The 17,152-nt window shown below is 42.2% G+C and overlaps 1 protein-coding gene across 4 annotated transcripts in view; it reads left to right on the top strand.

Annotated features, from left to right (window-relative positions):
• Positions 1–17,152, top strand: part of pdcd6ip (programmed cell death 6 interacting protein) — a 101,832-nt gene that overhangs the window by 59,164 nt on the left and 25,516 nt on the right. For 2 of the 4 annotated variants that reach the window (XM_063066388.1, XM_063066405.1), the window contains exons 7-10: positions 459–575; positions 5,068–5,290; positions 7,795–7,918; positions 13,221–13,398. In XM_063066388.1, the coding sequence (XP_062922458.1) occupies positions 459–575; positions 5,068–5,290; positions 7,795–7,918; positions 13,221–13,398 (642 nt within the window). Of the gene's footprint in view, positions 1–443; positions 576–5,067; positions 5,291–7,794; positions 7,919–13,220; positions 13,399–17,152 lie in introns of all 4 variants that reach the window. The other 2 variants (XM_063066378.1, XM_063066395.1) reach the window with 1 other exon arrangement.

Genomic DNA, 17,152 nt, shown 5'->3' with positions numbered 1-17,152 from the left:
TGATCTGATAATGTCCATTGCCCTGAATGACTGACAGCAAAATACTGTAACCATAACTGAGGAACCTGTTTGATTTGATGAGCAATCTATCACTAGTGACCTGCAGTGGCTTGGAGTGAGATTTGGGAGTGAGCTATTTATTGTGTGCTTCTCAGTTGCACACAAACAAATTCTGAAATTCTGCACTGCAAACTTCAGTTCTGACAAATGAATTATATACAACTGGTATAAAATGTTCATGTGAAGTTTAGTTTTAAAGGAAAGAGCTGCCTTCCCAAAACGTTCAAGCCATTCAGTTACTTTGCTCAATTTATACTCCAAATGAATTAACCTATCGGACTTCCTAAAAACCATTAATGGGATTCTAATTTCCTCTCTCTTTTCCCTTTCCTGATTCCCTTGTTGTCTGTGGATGTTTGTGGTTGGACATTTCCCCTGGTCAGTATTTTTATTTCCAGGAAGTGTTACCTGTTCTAGCTGCAAAACACTGTATGATGCAGGCCAGTGCAGAGTTCCACCAGTCACTTCTGGCCAAGCAGCAGAAAAAGTTTGGTGAGGAAATTGCCAGATTACAGGTAAGTTATCAGTGACCAGTTAAAGTATCCCTCTGGGGCAGGGGTTCCCAAACGTTATAATGCTATGGACCTATACCATTAATCTAAGGATCTGTGGGACTCAGATTAGGAACCCCTGCTTTGGAGTAATGCTAAAGTAAAGAGTGGATATCATTTATCATGGTGTTAATGGCCCTATTATTACAAGTGGTCTCTCCAACCATAAAAATTTTGGCTGAGAATCCTTGGTCAGTCCAAGACTACGTCCACACTAGACCATATAAATCCGTAACCAAAGCTTTTTTTCTTTTTGACCCTCTGTCCACACTGAAATGGCGTTTTCCTCCCCTGAAAACAGAGCTTTTCTAAAACGCCCTCCAGAGTGTGTAAATTTGAAAACACCGGTTGCGCAGAATAATGTGGACGGGGTAACCGGATATTCTTAAAAACACTGTCATGACGTGCCGGAACAGATGGCGGCAGCACCGCATTTCATTGTTTTCTTGAACACAACCTCCCAACACAACCTAACAATTTCAGAACAGACGGCAACGAGACTGAATCCAGAAGAGTTAGAAATGTACTCACCAAATACTTTGACCCATAGCTTACTGAATAAATAAGTATCATACATCAAAGTTGCTGGTGAACGCAGCAGGCCAAGCAGCATCTATAGGAGGAAGAGGCGCAGTCGACGTTTCAGGCCGAGACCCTTCGTCAGGACTAACTGAAGGGAGGGTCGAAAAGTTGAAGAGCCGAAGAAATTACAGATGGGGAGCAGTGAGAGATGGTTTCACTGAACTCCCGTCGAAGAGAGGATCTAAACTTCTTCGGTGTAGGCATCACCGGAAGAGGCTTCGCAGTAGTGAATTTAAATGCAAACAACAGGAATTCTGCAGATGCTGGAAATTCAAGCAACATACATCAAAGTTGCTGGTGAACGCAGCAGGCCAAGCAGCATCTATAGGAAGTGGCGCAGTCGACGTTTCAGGCTGAGACCCTTCGTCAGGACTAACTGAAGGAAGGAATAAATAAGTATACTCAGTTTGCCCTGTTTTCTGTCCTTGCTTGTATGAAGGTGGTTTACCTATTTATACAAGTACTTCTCTGACAATAGATGTGTAACAGCCTAATGTAGCATTGTATGGAAATACAAGATAACACTGATGCAGACATGTTTTATACATTTAACAAGGTGCTTTATTAATGCAACAGTTAGTCAGTTTTTCAACGTTTGTCATCAGCCGGGTCATACTGTCCGTTGCCTCCATACGTTCCAGTATTTGTTTCTTTTTAGTTTTAAGTCCTCCTGCGCGAGAGCCAACAGCTGTCCATCGTTTGGCAATTTCCTTTTAAGTTTTTATAGTCTGTAACTGCACAAACACACACTTTCACAGCGAGATTCGACACCAAACATGTCGCTTGTTTTCTGTAGATGTGTCCTGCACATGCCCAGTAGGAGGAGATTCGCCCAAATACCCGTTTTAATGTGGACGGAGGTATTTTCAAAAACGCTTGGTGTGGACGCCTATCGTTTTTACGCAAAACCAGCGTTTTCAGTATTATCCAGTCTAGTGCGGACGTGGTCTAATTTTTAAATCTGTATCCTAGGAATAATGGTATATTAGATGTGGTGTTCTAGGTTTTATTTTATCAGCTGAAACACATATTTCCACGTACACAGAATAGAGATTTGAATTTGTTCATGTTTTTACAATTGAATTTAAAACTTCTGCTCATATTAATGATCTTAAATGTGCCACTTCACACGTCTTTTCTACTTCAGGATCTCAGCTTTACAGCCATCCTTGTTCAAGGTTGTACAATTACTCGAGCTCCCCCTGGGGGAGGAAAAAACATACATTTATTTGTTTGCAATGTTGTGTTAAAACTGGATCCTTACTGCCTTATTACTGTTTTCTCTTTGCTAAATCACAGTCTGTCCTCTGCCATTCTCATATAAAAATTAATCTTCACACTGTGGTTATTAGGGTCAAGGAGTCATGCAACATGGAAACAGACCCTTTGCCCAACTTTGTTCATGACAACAATGATGGTCGTGATTAGCCCATGTGCCTCAACCTTTCCTATTCATGTACTTGTCTACTTTCTTACTGCCTGATGCACCACTGACGTTTAGGGCAGCAATGAAGGTCCTCCATCTCTGGCGGTGTTCAGGGATTCCTTCATCAGTAGCTTCCCCTGGGTTTTCTCTACTGTCTTCATGCAAGTCTTGGTGGGCATTCAGGAATACCATCACACTCACATATAGAAGAATTCTTCAATGCTGTTTCCGTAACAATTATGTTTTATCAGTCAGGTTTGTTAGCCTTGAGCTAAACACCTGAACCTGAGGGACTGGTGGTCCACTCTTAGTCTGGCCTTTCCCCTTTGACCTGTTTGACATGGGTGACCCTACCAAGAGACAAAGCACAAAGTCCTGACTCCAGCCAGCATAGCTCTCTGGGTCATTGAAGCACACAAGTCACCAAACTACGACAAGGCTGTCATTCTCCAATTTCCCCAGGGATCAATAAAGTATGACTATGACTATTCTCTTGAGGATGTATCTGTCCAAGTGGCTTTTAAATCTTGTTAATGTACCTGCTTCAACCACTTCCTCTGGTAGCTTGCTTCTTCCTTATACAGACCACCCTCTGGGTGAAAACATTGCCTCTAAGGTCCTCTCACCTTAAAGCTATGCCCTGTAGTTCTTCATTCCTCAACCCTTGGGGAAAAAGACTGCACATTGACCCTGTAGCACTTAATTTTTATTCACAGTTATTTTGTAATTAACACTATTCTTTGCATTTCTGGTCAGATGCTAACTGCATTTCATTGGCTTTGTATCTGTACTCAGCACAATGACAATAAAGTTGAATCCAATCTAATCTTATCTATGCCTCTCATGATTTTTAACATCTTTTCAATCTTCCATGCTCCAGGGTTTAAAAAAAAGTCCCAAGTTGCACAACAACTCAATCCGTCAAGTTTGGTAACATTCTTGCAAGTCTCCTCTACACCCTTTTCAGTTTAATGGCATTTTCTTAAACATGAAAACTGAACACAATATTCCAAAAGTTGCCTCATCAATGCCTTGTGCAATTGCAATGTAACTTCACTCGGTGCTTTGACTGAAGGAGTCTGGCATGCTAAGCACCTTCTTCATGACTCTCCCTACCTACAACACCACTTTCAGGGAATCATGTACTTGTACTCCACGATCCCTCTGTTTTACAACACTCCCCAGGGCTATACCATTCACTGTGAAAGTCCTACCCACATTCATCTTCCCACCTTGCACTTATCCAAATTAAACTATTTGCATTCCTTGGCCTATTTACCCACCTGATCAGCAATCCTCAGGGGATCCTGATAACTACCTTCACTGACAACTGCAAGCTTTCTAACCACGCCTCGTACATTCACATCCAAATCGTTGATACAGATAACAAATAACAATGGGCATATCACGGACACCTGCGGCAAACCATGAGTCAGGGATCTCCTGACTGCTTCTCACTATCAAGCCAGTCAGGATGTCCAGTTAGCCAGCTCTCCCTGAAGCAGCAACTCACCACAGAAAGTCGTGCAGACATGGTCAAAGAATTCAGTTATACACATAAAAATTGCTGGTGCAGCATCTATAGGAAGAAGATTTCACTTGTTGTTCAGATCAGCCATCAGAATGGGGAAGAAATGTGACTTGAGTGACTTTGACTGTGGAATCATTGTTGGTGCTAGATATGGTGGTTTTCAGCACAAATTTTGCCAACAATAAAAAGTAAACAAATAACACTCAGAACTGAAGTTCACTAAAGTTTCATATTGCTGTAGCTTCATCCAATTTTTCATCGTTCCCTTCAGTTATCAATGACATAGTAGCATAGCGCTTAATGCAATTTATTTTATTTGAAGATACGACTGAGAATAAGCCCTTCCGGCCTTTTGAGCCGCAACCTCCAACAAACCCAATTAACCCTAACCTAATTATGAGACAATTTACGATGACAAATTAACCTACCCGATGTCTCTGGACAGTGTGAGGAAACTGGAGCGCCCAAGGGAAATCCTGGGCATTCCACAGGGAGGATGTACAGGCTCCATACAGACGGCGCCAGAGTTGAACAGCAGGAGTGCACTCGAGCTCTAACAGAGTCGTGCTAACCCCAACAGTTTACTACGATCAGCAACCCAGGTTCGATTCCTGCTGCTGCCTGTAAGGAGTTTGTCCTTTCTCCCCGTCATTGTGTGGGTTTCCTCTGGGTGCTCTTGTTTCCACTCACTTTGCAAAGAAGTACGGGTTAGGGTTAGTGAATTGGGGGCATGCTATGTTGGCTCTGAAAGCATGGCAACACTTGCGGGCTTCTGTGTATGTGACAAAAAAAACTCATCTTTAATTTTTAGTAAAGCTAATCTTTAGTTATATAAGCAATCTAAATCAAGACTTGACTTTTAAATGTACTTGTTTAAGCTACCCGCGATCTCACTGTTTTCTCCTTTTTTAACTCAGCATGGATCGGATTTGGTGAAAAATGTTGCCTCCAGGTATGATGAGTATATCAATGTGAAAGATCTGTCTGACAAAATCTCCCGTGCATTAACTGCGGCGAAAAAGGATAATGACTTCATTTATCATGATCGCGTTCCTGATGTGAAAGACTTGGAGGCCATCGGAAAAGCTACACTGGTGAAATCCACGCCTGTCAACGTTCCCATGAGTCAGAAATTTGCTGGTAAGATCACAATGAGAGAGGGCTCTTTTGGCTGTTGGGTCTAGTTTTGATTCTTTTTGAAGAAGAATCGTAGACCACAAGACATAGGAGTTGAGTTAGGCTATTCAGCCCATCTAGTCTGCTCTGCCATTTCATCGTGGCTGATCCATGTCTCTCTCAACCTTATTCTCTTGACTTTGGACTTTCAAGAATCCAATTTAATTTGGAAAAGGCAGCTTCATTGTATTGATTCTAGAATAGACCTAACTGTTCTCTGGAGGGAAAATGTTTAGTTTAAGGTTAGTATAAAATGTATTAGAAAGTAATCATCAGCTATCTAAATACTTCCAAACCACTCCCACTGTTGAGTTACCCTACCTGCTTTTTAAAAGTTCAAAGTAAATTTATTTTCAAAGTACATGTATGATATCATTGACAATCCTGAGACAATCCAACAAGATGGACACCCAAGCAATGTGCAAAAGACAACAAACTGCAGATACAAAAAAAACCAAACATAATAAATAAGCAATAAATATTGAGAACATGAGATAGAGAATCCTTGAAAATGAGTCCATAGATTGTGGGAACAGTTCAGTGTTGGGGTGAGTGATGTTATCCCCTCTGGTTCAAGAGTCTGATGGTTGAGGGGTAATAACCGTTCCTGAACTTGGTGGTAAGGGGCTTGAGGCTCCAGTACCTTCTTCCTGATGGCAGCAGTGAGAAGTGTGAGGTCAGTAGTCATTCAAGACTTTTGGTTCCAGCTCTGAAACCTGGCTTAAAAAGCTCATATAGCAGCCACATGAACATAGTACTCACAAGTTCTCTTCATAGTACACCAGTTCAACCATGCTTTTCCTTTGTCTTGTTTGCATCTTGGTGCATGTTGTATGTTAGTTGCGTGTGGTTTTGTTGAATACTCTGGGCTTGCTATGTTGGCGCTGGTATGTGTAGTGATACTTGAAAGCTTCACATCCTGTTTGTGCTGGTTGTTAACAAATATATAAAAAGACAATTGTTGAGATAAACCTTAAAATTCTTCTCTTAAGACCCATCACCTTTATGGTGTTTGTGTAAAGTTTGGACAACAGCCCTCTGACCACATGGTGCTCCAGATACCTCCATGTCTCAAAGACCCACAGGTTGTTAGGGTGTTAACTGGCCACTGTAACTTGCCTCTAACGTGTAGGTTCCTGATGAGGATGTTAATGGATTTGTGGGAAGAATAAAATCAGATCTGTATGGGATTAGCAAAAAATGGTTGCCTTGTGGTCAGTCGAGACTCGATGGACAGTTTCCTTGCTGTATGACTCTATACCACAAGGAATGCAACAAATAAGGAAGGTGGCTTTAGCAGTGTGGAGCAGAAAGAACAAAAATCTGCACAAACTTTTAATTCATTGATCAGATTTTAATCCTTTCTGTGGATGCTTAGTACCTGCTCAAGAGTTCTAGGGTTTTCTGATTTTTATTTCAGAACAGTGGCTTTTGCTGAACTTTGACTCTGTATGGTTACTGAAATACAATCCCAAGTCTAGGTTCCTTAAGGTTGTCATAGCCAGGAGACATAGTGGGGTAAGCTCCCACTACCTATTAAATGCTCCCAATGGTGTGCATCTCAAATAACCACTGACAACCAAGTCTAGGTACTGGCTGTCACGTGTGGCTTAGCTGCTAAAGTCGATGGAACAGATTCTACTGACCGGAGAAGGGGCAAAGGCAGGTTAGTGGCGTCTTAAAACCAGTCAACTCAGGTAGATGGGGGTTGTCAGCCATGGTTGGCAGCTCATCTAGGAGAAGGAAAACACTAATGTCTAACCTCCACTGCCTTGCGGTATGGGGAGGGCTTTGGGAGTAAACCCTGAGGAAGAGTCTGGAGCTGCAGTCCCTAAGGCTCTAACAGTTGAGTTCAACAAGGACTGGCAATTCCTGCGACAGCATTGGTGTCGAACCGTATCAGTCTGTACCATTCCTTTGTGTTCATCAGCCGTGTGGAGTGGGGGAGCCTGCTACATGAGCAACAGCTTGCTCTCCATATCCTACTGCCCTGGCTTGTATATCACATAGACACAAACAACAGGAATTCTGCAGATGCTGGAAATTCAAGCAACACACATAAAAGTTGCTGGTGAACGCAGCAGGCCAGGCAGCATCTCTAGAAAGAGGTGCAGTCGACGTTTCAGGCCGAGACCCTTTGTCAGGACATAGACAGCTGGGACACAACATCCATGGTCAACCCTGACCAATGGAGGTCTCAAAATAGCAAACTGTCTTTAACCATGAGATGAATTCTGCTAACTGTACATGTTTTGATGGATGCAATTGCTGACAAGTTGCTAAATAATGTTCAGTTAAAAATTTTATTCATAATTTTGAACGCATTGTACCAAACTGATAGAACTCTCAGTTCCCTGCCAATCAACAGCTGCACCCGCCCCAGGTAAAGAATATTTTGAGTTGTAAAGTAATATAGAAGTAATTCTGAATGTGTTTGAGCCCATCTTTCTGAACATTTGTCTGTTTAGATCTCTTCGCGAAGATGGTTCCGCTGGCAGTGCAGCAAGCTCTGAGCGTCTACAATCAGAGGCGGGCTGACTTGGTCAACAGATTGATTGCACAGATGAGAGAATCCACAAACCTAGCCAATGGGTAAGAAAAGTTTCTAATCATTAGCTTTATTTGTCACATGTACATCGAAACACAGCGAACTGTGTCTTTGGCATCAATGACCAACACAGTTCGAGGATGTGTTGGGCGCAGCCCGCGAGTGTCACCATGCTTCCAGCGCCAACATAGCACGCCCACAACTTACTAAACCTAATGCTTACGTCCTTGGAGTGTGGGAGGAAATCCATGTAGTCATGGGGTGAACGAACAAACTCCTTACAGATGCTGTTGGGAATTGAACTCTTGGTGTGTTGTAAAACATTATGTTACTGTGATACCCACCTTGCGTACAGCCCTAAAGTCATAGAAAAGTACAGCACAGAAACAGGCCCTTTGGCCCATCTAATCCATCCCAAACCATTTAAACTGCCCACAGTGACTATTTTTCAGTCTTTATTAGCAAAATAATATTTTCACAATTTACCATATATAAGGTGTACCGATAAGCTGATAGTTCCAATAACAAATGGAGTTTTGGCAATTCACTAGAAAACCGGCATTGTAGAATTGGAGAATACTGTAATTATTTTTCTTCAGGCTATCTTAGTGTGAATATGAAGCTCCAATGCTTAGAAGCTGCTGATAAACTATTTAAATATCTGATGAATTGGCAACCTCAGTTTAATCATCATAAAATTCTTGAATCATACTAACTTCTGTTAATGCCCCACCTCCCCTTCGTACCCCATCCATTATTTATTTATTATTATATATATATATATATTTCTCTCTCTTTATCTCCCTCTGTCCCTCTCACTATACTCCTTGCCCATCCTCTGGGCTTCCCCCCACACCCTTTCTTTCTCCCTAGGCCTCTCGTCCCATGATCCTCTCATATCCCTTTTGCCAATCACCTGTCCAGCTCTTGGCTCCATCCCTCCCCCTCCTGTCTTCTCCTATCATTTCGGTTCTCCCCCTCCCCCTCCCACTTTCAAATCTCTTACTAACTCTTCTTTCAGTTAGTCCTGACAAAGCGACTCGGCCCGAAACGTCGACTGTACCTCTTCCTATAGATGCTGCCTGGCCTGCTGCGTTCACCAGCAATTTTTATATGTGTTGCTTGAAATTCCAGCATCTGCAGATTTCCTCGTGATTCGGAAATTATTTAGTATTTTATTTGCTAGAGGAATTTGATTCATGGCCCTCACCTTGCACTTGGCTTAACTCTAAGAATTACAGAAAGTTTAATACCATTTCACTTTATCTCTCGTCCCCAAATCAACTGGAGAATTTAGTGCCATATGGGTGCTGATCTTCCTTTGTTCCACAAGCCAACATCTACCACCTTCTCGAATTCCCTAATGGTCATCAGTCAATAGGTGTTTTGTTAGTGGGGTTTGGGTGGTGGGATGGAGATGCGTTTCCACCAAAGGAGGTGTAAGATGTTCCTTCCCTCCACTAGCCTGCAGGTCACCCTTGGGCAAGGTGTAGCACCTGCTTACCCCCAGTCAGGGTCACATGAAGCCATGGGAGCAGGTGGTGGAGGGTCGTATGAGCAGCTGGTGCATATCACAAGTCCTGGTTATGCAACCACTGACACCAGGCAGACAATCTCTGAAGAGTATTGATAATGTCTGGGGTCATCCGTCTTGTAAAGACACTGCCCAGAAGGCAATGGCAAGCCAATTCTGTAGAAAAATTTGCCAAAAACAATCATGGTCATGAGACCATGATCGCCAAGCTCATATGACACGGCAGACGATGATAATGTTGTTAGTGAGGAAAAATGAAAATAAATTCAATTGTATCCTGTTGAGCTTTTGAGGAACACACACAAGATGCTGGGGGAACTCAGCAGGTACCAGCACCTATGCAGGGGAATAAACAGTTCCTGCTTTGTGCCAAAACCCTCCATCAATTTGGAAAGGGAGGGGGAAGAACTATAATAATAATGTACGGGGAGGGGAAGGAGTACAAGTTATATAACACACACACACACACACACACACACACACACACACACACACACACACACATATATATAAATAAAAATAAAACAATTACTGCACGGAAGCAGGCCATCTCGGCCCTTCTAGTCCGTGCAGAACTCTTACTCTCACGTAGTCCCACCGCCTGCACTCAGCCCGTAACCCTCCATTTCTTTCCTGTCCATATAGCTATCCAATTTAACTTTAAATGACAACATCGAACCTGCCTCAACCACTTCTGCTGGAAGCTCGTTCCACACAGCTGCCAGTCTCTGACTAAAGAAGTTCCCCCTCATGTTATCCCGTAAACTTTTGCCCTTTAACTCTCAACTCGTGTCCTCTTGTTTGAATCTCCCCCACTCTCAATGGAAAAAGCCTATGCATGTCAACTCTATCTATCCCCCTCATAATTTTAAATACCTCTATCAAGTCCTCGCTCAATCTTCTACGCTCCAAAGGATAATAACCCAACTTATTCAACCTTTTTCTGTAACTTAGGAGATGAAACCCAGGTAACATACTTGTAAATCTTCCCTGTACTCTCTCAATTTTGTTGACATCTTTCCTATAATTCAGTGACCAGAACTGTACACAATACTCCAAATTTGGCCTTACCAATGCCTTGTGCAATTTCAACATTACACCCCAACTCCTATACTCAATGCTCTGATTTATAAAGGCCAACATACCAAAAGCTTTCATCACCGCCCTATCCACATGAGATTCCACCTTCAGGGAACTATGCACCATTATTCCTAGATTCCTCTGTTCTACTGCATTCTTCAATGCCCTACCATTTACCATGTATGTCCTATTTTGATTAGTCCTACCAAAATGTAGCACCTCACATTTATCAGCATTAAACTCCATCTGCCATCTTTCAGCCCACTCTTCTAACTGGCCTAAATCTCTCTGCAAAGTTTGAAAACCTACTTCATTATCCACAACTCCACCTATCTTAGTGTCCAATTTACCACCCCATTATCCAGATCATTAATATATATGACAAACAACATTGGACCCAGAACAGATCCCTGAGGCACACCACTAGTCACCAGCCTCCAATCTGACAAACAGTTATCCACCACTTACTTTGTGGCGTTTCCCATCCAGCCACTGCTGAATCCATTTTACTACTTCAATTTTAATACCTAACGATTGAACCTTCCTAACTAACCTTCTATGTGGAACCTTGTCAAAGGCCTTACTGAAGTCCATATGGACAACATCCACCACTTTACCCTCATCAACTTTCCTAGTAACCTCTTCAAAAAATTCAATAAGATTTGTCAAACATGACCTTCCACGCACAAATCCATGTCGACTATTCCTGATTAGACCTTGTCTATCCAGATAATTATACATACCATCTCTAAGTACTTTCCATCGATTTACCCACCACTGACGTCAAACGCACAGGCCGATAATTGCTAGGTTTACTCTTAGAACCCTTTTTAAACAATGGAACAACATGAGCAATACACCATTCCTCCGGCACCATCCCCATTTCTAATGACATTTGAAATACTTCTGTCAGAGCCCCTGCTACTTCTACCTAACTTCCCTCAAGGTCCTAGGGAATATCCTGTCAGGACCCGGAGATTTATCCACTTTTATATTCCTTAAAAGCGCCAGTACTTCCTCTTCTTTAATTGTCATAGTTTCCATAACTACCCTACTTGTTTCCCTTACCTTACACAATTCAATATCCTTCTGCTTAGTGAATACAGAAAAAAAGTTGTCCAAAATTTCCCCCATCTCTTTGGCTCCGCACATAGTCGTCCACTCTTATTCTCTAAGGGACCAATTTTATCCCTCACTATCCTTTTGCTATTAATATAACTGTAGAAACCCTTTAGATTTATTTTCACCTTACTTGTCAAAGCAACCTCATATCTTCTTTTAGCTTTTCTAATTTCTTTCTTAAGATTCTTTTTACATTCTTTATATTCCTCGAGCACCTCATTTACTCCAAGCTGCCTATATTTATTGTAGATCTCTCGCTTTTTCCGAACCAAGTTTCCAATATCCCTTGAAAACCATGACTCTCTCAAACTTTTAACCTTTCCTTTCAACCTAACAGGAACATAAAGTTTCTGTGCTCTCAAAATTTCACCTTTAAATGACCTCCATTTCTCTATTACATCCTTCCCATAAAACAAATTGTCCCAATCCACTCCTCCTAAATCCTTTCGCATCTCCTCAAAGTTAGCCTCTCTCCAATCAAAAATCTCAACCCTGGATCCAGTCCTATCCTTTTCCATAATTATATTGAAACTAATGGCATTGTGATCACTGGACCCAAAGTGCTCTCCAAAACATAGCTCTGTCACCTGACCTATCTCATTCCCTAACAGGAGATCCAACACTGCCCCTTCTCTAGTTGGTACCTCTATGTATTGCTGCAAAAAGCTATCTTGCACACATTTTGCAAACTCCAAACCATCCAGCCTTTTTACAGAATGGGCTTCCCAGGCTAGGTGTGGAAAATTAAAATCTCCCACAATCACAACCTTGTGCTAACTACAAATACCTGCTATCTCCTTACAAATGTGCTCCTCCAATTCTTGCTCCCCATTACGTGGCCTATAATACACCCCTATAAGCGTTACTACACTTTTTCCATTCCTCAACTCCACCCAAACAGCCTCCCTAGAGGAGTCTTCTAATCTATCCTGCCAAAGCACTGCTGTAATATTTTCTCTGACAAGAATGCAACACCTCCCCCTCTTGCCCCTCTGATTCTATCACACCTGAAGCAACGAAATCCAGAAATATTTATTTGCCAATCGCACCCCTCCTGCAGCCATGTTTCACTAATAGCTACAACATCATATTTCCAGGTGTCAATCCATGCTCTAAGCTTATCCACCTTTCTTACAATGCTCTAGCATTAAAATAGATGCATTTAAGAAACTCTCCACCTCTTACTCTCTTGTTGCAAGTAATAGGTGGGACCGGGGATGGGGAAAGGTGGGTGAAGTAAGCAACTGAGAGGTATTAAGTGGAAAACGTCATGGGCTGAAGAAGAACGAATCTGATAGAGGACAGTGGAGCATGGAAGAAAGGGAAGAAGGGCAACCAGAGGGAGGTGATGGGAAGGGGTAAGAAGGGAACCAGAATGGGGAATAGAAAAAGTGAGAAGGGCAAAGGGATGAAATTACTGGACATTACAGAAATCAGTGTTCATGACATCAGTTTGGAGTAAGATCATTTTGTTACAGTTTTCTAAATTCCCTAAATATAATTGGTATAGTCTCACCAGTCAGAGTGCAAACATCCAATTCAAAGAAAATTTATGGAGGATAGATGTTTAAAAGCAATGGATAATTGTTTTTTTAAAAATTATTTTGTAGAGTTCTGGCTTCCTTGAATTTGCCTGCCGCCATAGAAGATGTTTCTGGTGACAGTATCCCACAGTCAATCTTGGAGAAGTCCAGCAGCGTGATTCAACAGGGTGGCCTCCAGACAATAAATCAACTTATGAAAGATCTTCCAGAGCTTCTGCAGAGGAACAGAGAAATCCTGGATGAGGCAACCTAATTCATTTCCTTTTTACTTTCCTCATGCTGTGCATTTCCCCCCCAGAATGTTAAATAGTAAATACTAATGAAATGAAATCAGTAGAAAGAGTACAGAGAAAATTTACAAAGACATTGTGCAGACTTGCAAACCTGAGTTATAGGGAAAGGTTGAATAGGATAGGACTTTTTTTCCTTGGAGCATAGGAGAATGAGAGGAGATATGATAGAGGTATGCAAAATTTTGAGGGATACAGATAGAGTAAATGCAAGCAAGCTTTTTCCACTAAGGTTGGGTGAGACGTGGTTTAAGAGTGAAAGGTGAAATGTTTAAGGGGAACCATAGAGCGAACGTCTTCACTCGCAGGGTGGTGCAAGTGTGGAATGAGCTGCCAGCGGAAGTGCTGGATATGGGTTCTCTTGCAACATTTGGGAAGTTTGGGTTAGCACATGGATGGGAGGGGTGTGGAGGACTATGGTCCAGTTGTGGGGTGGATGGAACCAGGCAGAATAGCAGTTTAGCACAGACTAGATGGGCCAGAAGACTTGTTTCTGCACTATGATTTCAGATGTTAAACGAGTATCATATAAATACATGAGAGGGAAAGAGAGAGAGTGCAGGGAACACCCTAACATAAAGAATAAACTCTTCTCAGGCTCCTAGCCGGTTACAGGTATCAATTATAACCAATGTTTTGATGACAGTCCCTGCCATCTTCATGAAGATGGTGGAGTTTGCCCTCGAAACGTTGGTTATAATAGTGACCTGTACCTGGCTGGAAGCTTGAGAAGGGCTCATTCGTCATATATGCCGGGAACGCATTATATCCTTTTTTACCCTAACATAATGTCAGTAGAAGGAAAATTTTGATTTCAACTATTATGATTGTAATGAAAGAACACCTTGAGAAGAGAAATGGGAGTCAGCATGGATTGATTATGAAGTTCATGTTTGATTGATCCACTGGCATCCTTTAGGGATGCGACTCGTAGAATGAATGAGGGAGGAACCACTGGATATATGTATTAATACACAGTGAGTTCCAGTTAATTGGGACGCATTGGGACCAATACCTTTTGGTCCAATTAAATGGCTGCCCCAATTACCCAAAGTTTCATGGAAATAGTTAAAAAGATATAGAAAAGAGAAACTATTGTTTAACTGAGTAACACATTGTGTATTTAAATGAAAAACAGAACAACTTAGAGCACTATTAGTGCTACCTCAGTACTATAAAACTGTATTATTTCGTAATAGTTGTCAGCAGAGGAATTCATCCAGTGTCTGCTTCTTTGTTCTTTTAATTGACTGTAAATGAACAAAATCAGTGCAGACACCTAAGTGCAGATAATGGATGGCCTTGATACAATCATTTCAATGATTAGATCCTCCAAATCTTCATTTTCATTATAACATTCAGGATGTTTGTCGATGCCTTCAAGTTCTTCATAGTTCCTAACATTACATAATAACGTAAGAGATAGAAGCAGGAGTAGGCCATCTGGCCCGTCAAACTTCTTCCGCTATTCAATAACATCATGGCTGATCTGGCCATAGACTCATTTCCACCTGCCTGCCTTTTCCCCATAATCCTTAATTCCCCTACTATGCAAAAATCTGTCCAACCTTGTCTTAAGTAGCCTCCACTCCTTCATTGGGCAGAGTATTCCACAGATTCGCCACTCTCCGGGAAAAGCAGTTTCTCCTCATCTCAATCCTAAATCTACTCCCCCAAATCTTGAGGCTATGTCCCCTAGTTCCAGTCTCATCTACCAGTGGAAACAACTTTCCTGCCTCTATGTTATCTACCCCTTCCATAATTTTATATGCTTCTATAAGATCTCTTATTCTGAATTCCAGTGAGTACAGAGCCAGGCAACTCAATCTCTCCTCATAGTCTAACCCCCTCATCTCTGGAATCAACCTGGTGAACTTCCTTTGTACCGCCTCCAAAGCCAGTCTATCCTTCCCCAAGTAAGGAGACCAGAACTGCACACAGTACTCCAGGTGCGGCCTCACCAGTACCCTGTACAGTTGCAGCATAACCTCCCTGTTCTTAAATTCAATCCCTCTAGCATTGAAGGCCAGCATTCATTTGCCTTCTTGATAGCCTACTGTACCTGCAAACCAACCAACCTTTGGTGATTCATGCACAAGCACTCCCAAGTCCTTCTGCACAACAGCATGCTGCAATCTTTTACCATTTAAATAATAACCTAATCTTCCATTTTTCTTTCCAAAGTGGATGACCTCACATTTACCAACATTGTATTCCATCTGCCAGACACCTTGCTCACTCACTTAATCTATCTATATCTCTCTGCAGGCTCTCCATATCTTCTGCACAATTTGCTTTTCCACTCAATTTGGTATCATCAGCAAACTTAGATACACTACACTCGGTCCCCTCTTCCAGATGGTTAATGTATATCGTGAACAGTTGCGGGCCCAGCACTGACCCCTGTGGCACACCGCTCCCAACTCTGTACTTTCTGTTAGTTTACCAGTCCTCTATTCATGCTAATACATCACCCCAACACTATGCATCCTTATTTTATGTGGTACCTTATCGAACGCCTTCTGGAACACTTTCAACATCCTGTGGACAGATGGTCTTCAGCCTCCAGAACAGCCTGTTGAAGTAGTGAATTCATTTCATTTCCACTCCCGGCCATTTCTGCCATCTCCAAGCCTGAATGTTTGAAACCCACAGTGAGCAAAATAGTTCCAAATTGTCTTGCAACACACATAAAAGTTGCTGGTGAACACAGCAGGCCAGGCAGCATCTCTAGGAAGAGGTACAGTCGACGTTTCAGGCCAAGACCCTTCATCGGGACTAACTGAAAGAAGAGCTAGTAAGAGATTTGAAAGTAGGTGGGGGAGATCCGAAATGATAGGAGAAGACAGGAGGGGGAGGGATGGAGCCAAGAGCTGGACAGTTGATTGGCAAAAGGGATATGAGAGGATCATGGGACAGGAGGCCTAGGGAGAAAGAAAGGCGGGGGGGGGGGAGCCCAAAGGATGGGCAAGGGGTATAGTCAGAGGGACAGAGGGAGAAAAAGGAGAGAGAGAAAAATAATGTGTGTAAAAATAAATAACAGATGGGGTACAAGGGGGAGGTGGGGCATTAGCGGAAGTTTGAGAAGTCAATGTTCCCCCTCCCACTTTCAAATCCCTTACTAGCTCTTCTTTCAGTTAGTCCTGACGAAGGGTCTCGGCCCGAAACATTGTCTGTACCTCTTCCTAGAGATGCTGCCTGGCCTGCTGCGTTCACCAGCAACTTTTATGTGTGTTGCTTGAAATTCCAGCATCTGCAGATTTCCTCATGTTTGCGTTTCCAAATTGTCTTTATGCTTATTTCTCGCCAATTATCAGTGACAAAAGCCACAGCGTTTTAAACACAAATACATGCAACTGACGCTATTTAAAAACTGTTTGCTCTAAGTATGGTGTGGTGTTTAAGGGCCACACAAGTACATACGACTAACACTAGTTAGAAACTATTCAGAAACAGTCTCCTATCTCTTTTAAGCAGCATAGTGTCCCAAGTAAACAAAGGGAATCCCAGCTATTTCCCTGATTAGTTTCTGTTCTTTAAGAGTTGGACCAAATAAGCATCTGCCCTGATTAACCAGAATCCACTATTATAATTTTAATCAAGCTTTCAAGAGGCCTCATGCAAGGAGCTGGTCAATGAGATCAGAGCAAATTGTATTGAAGTGGGTTGAGAATTTAGTTATCAAACAGGAAACTGAGGTGGGAATAA

Source organism: Mobula hypostoma, chromosome 1, assembly GCF_963921235.1.
Source record: "Mobula hypostoma chromosome 1, sMobHyp1.1, whole genome shotgun sequence".
Classification (NCBI taxonomy): domain Eukaryota; kingdom Metazoa; phylum Chordata; class Chondrichthyes; order Myliobatiformes; family Myliobatidae; genus Mobula; species Mobula hypostoma.
This window is presented reverse-complemented; position numbering and strand designations above follow the sequence as displayed.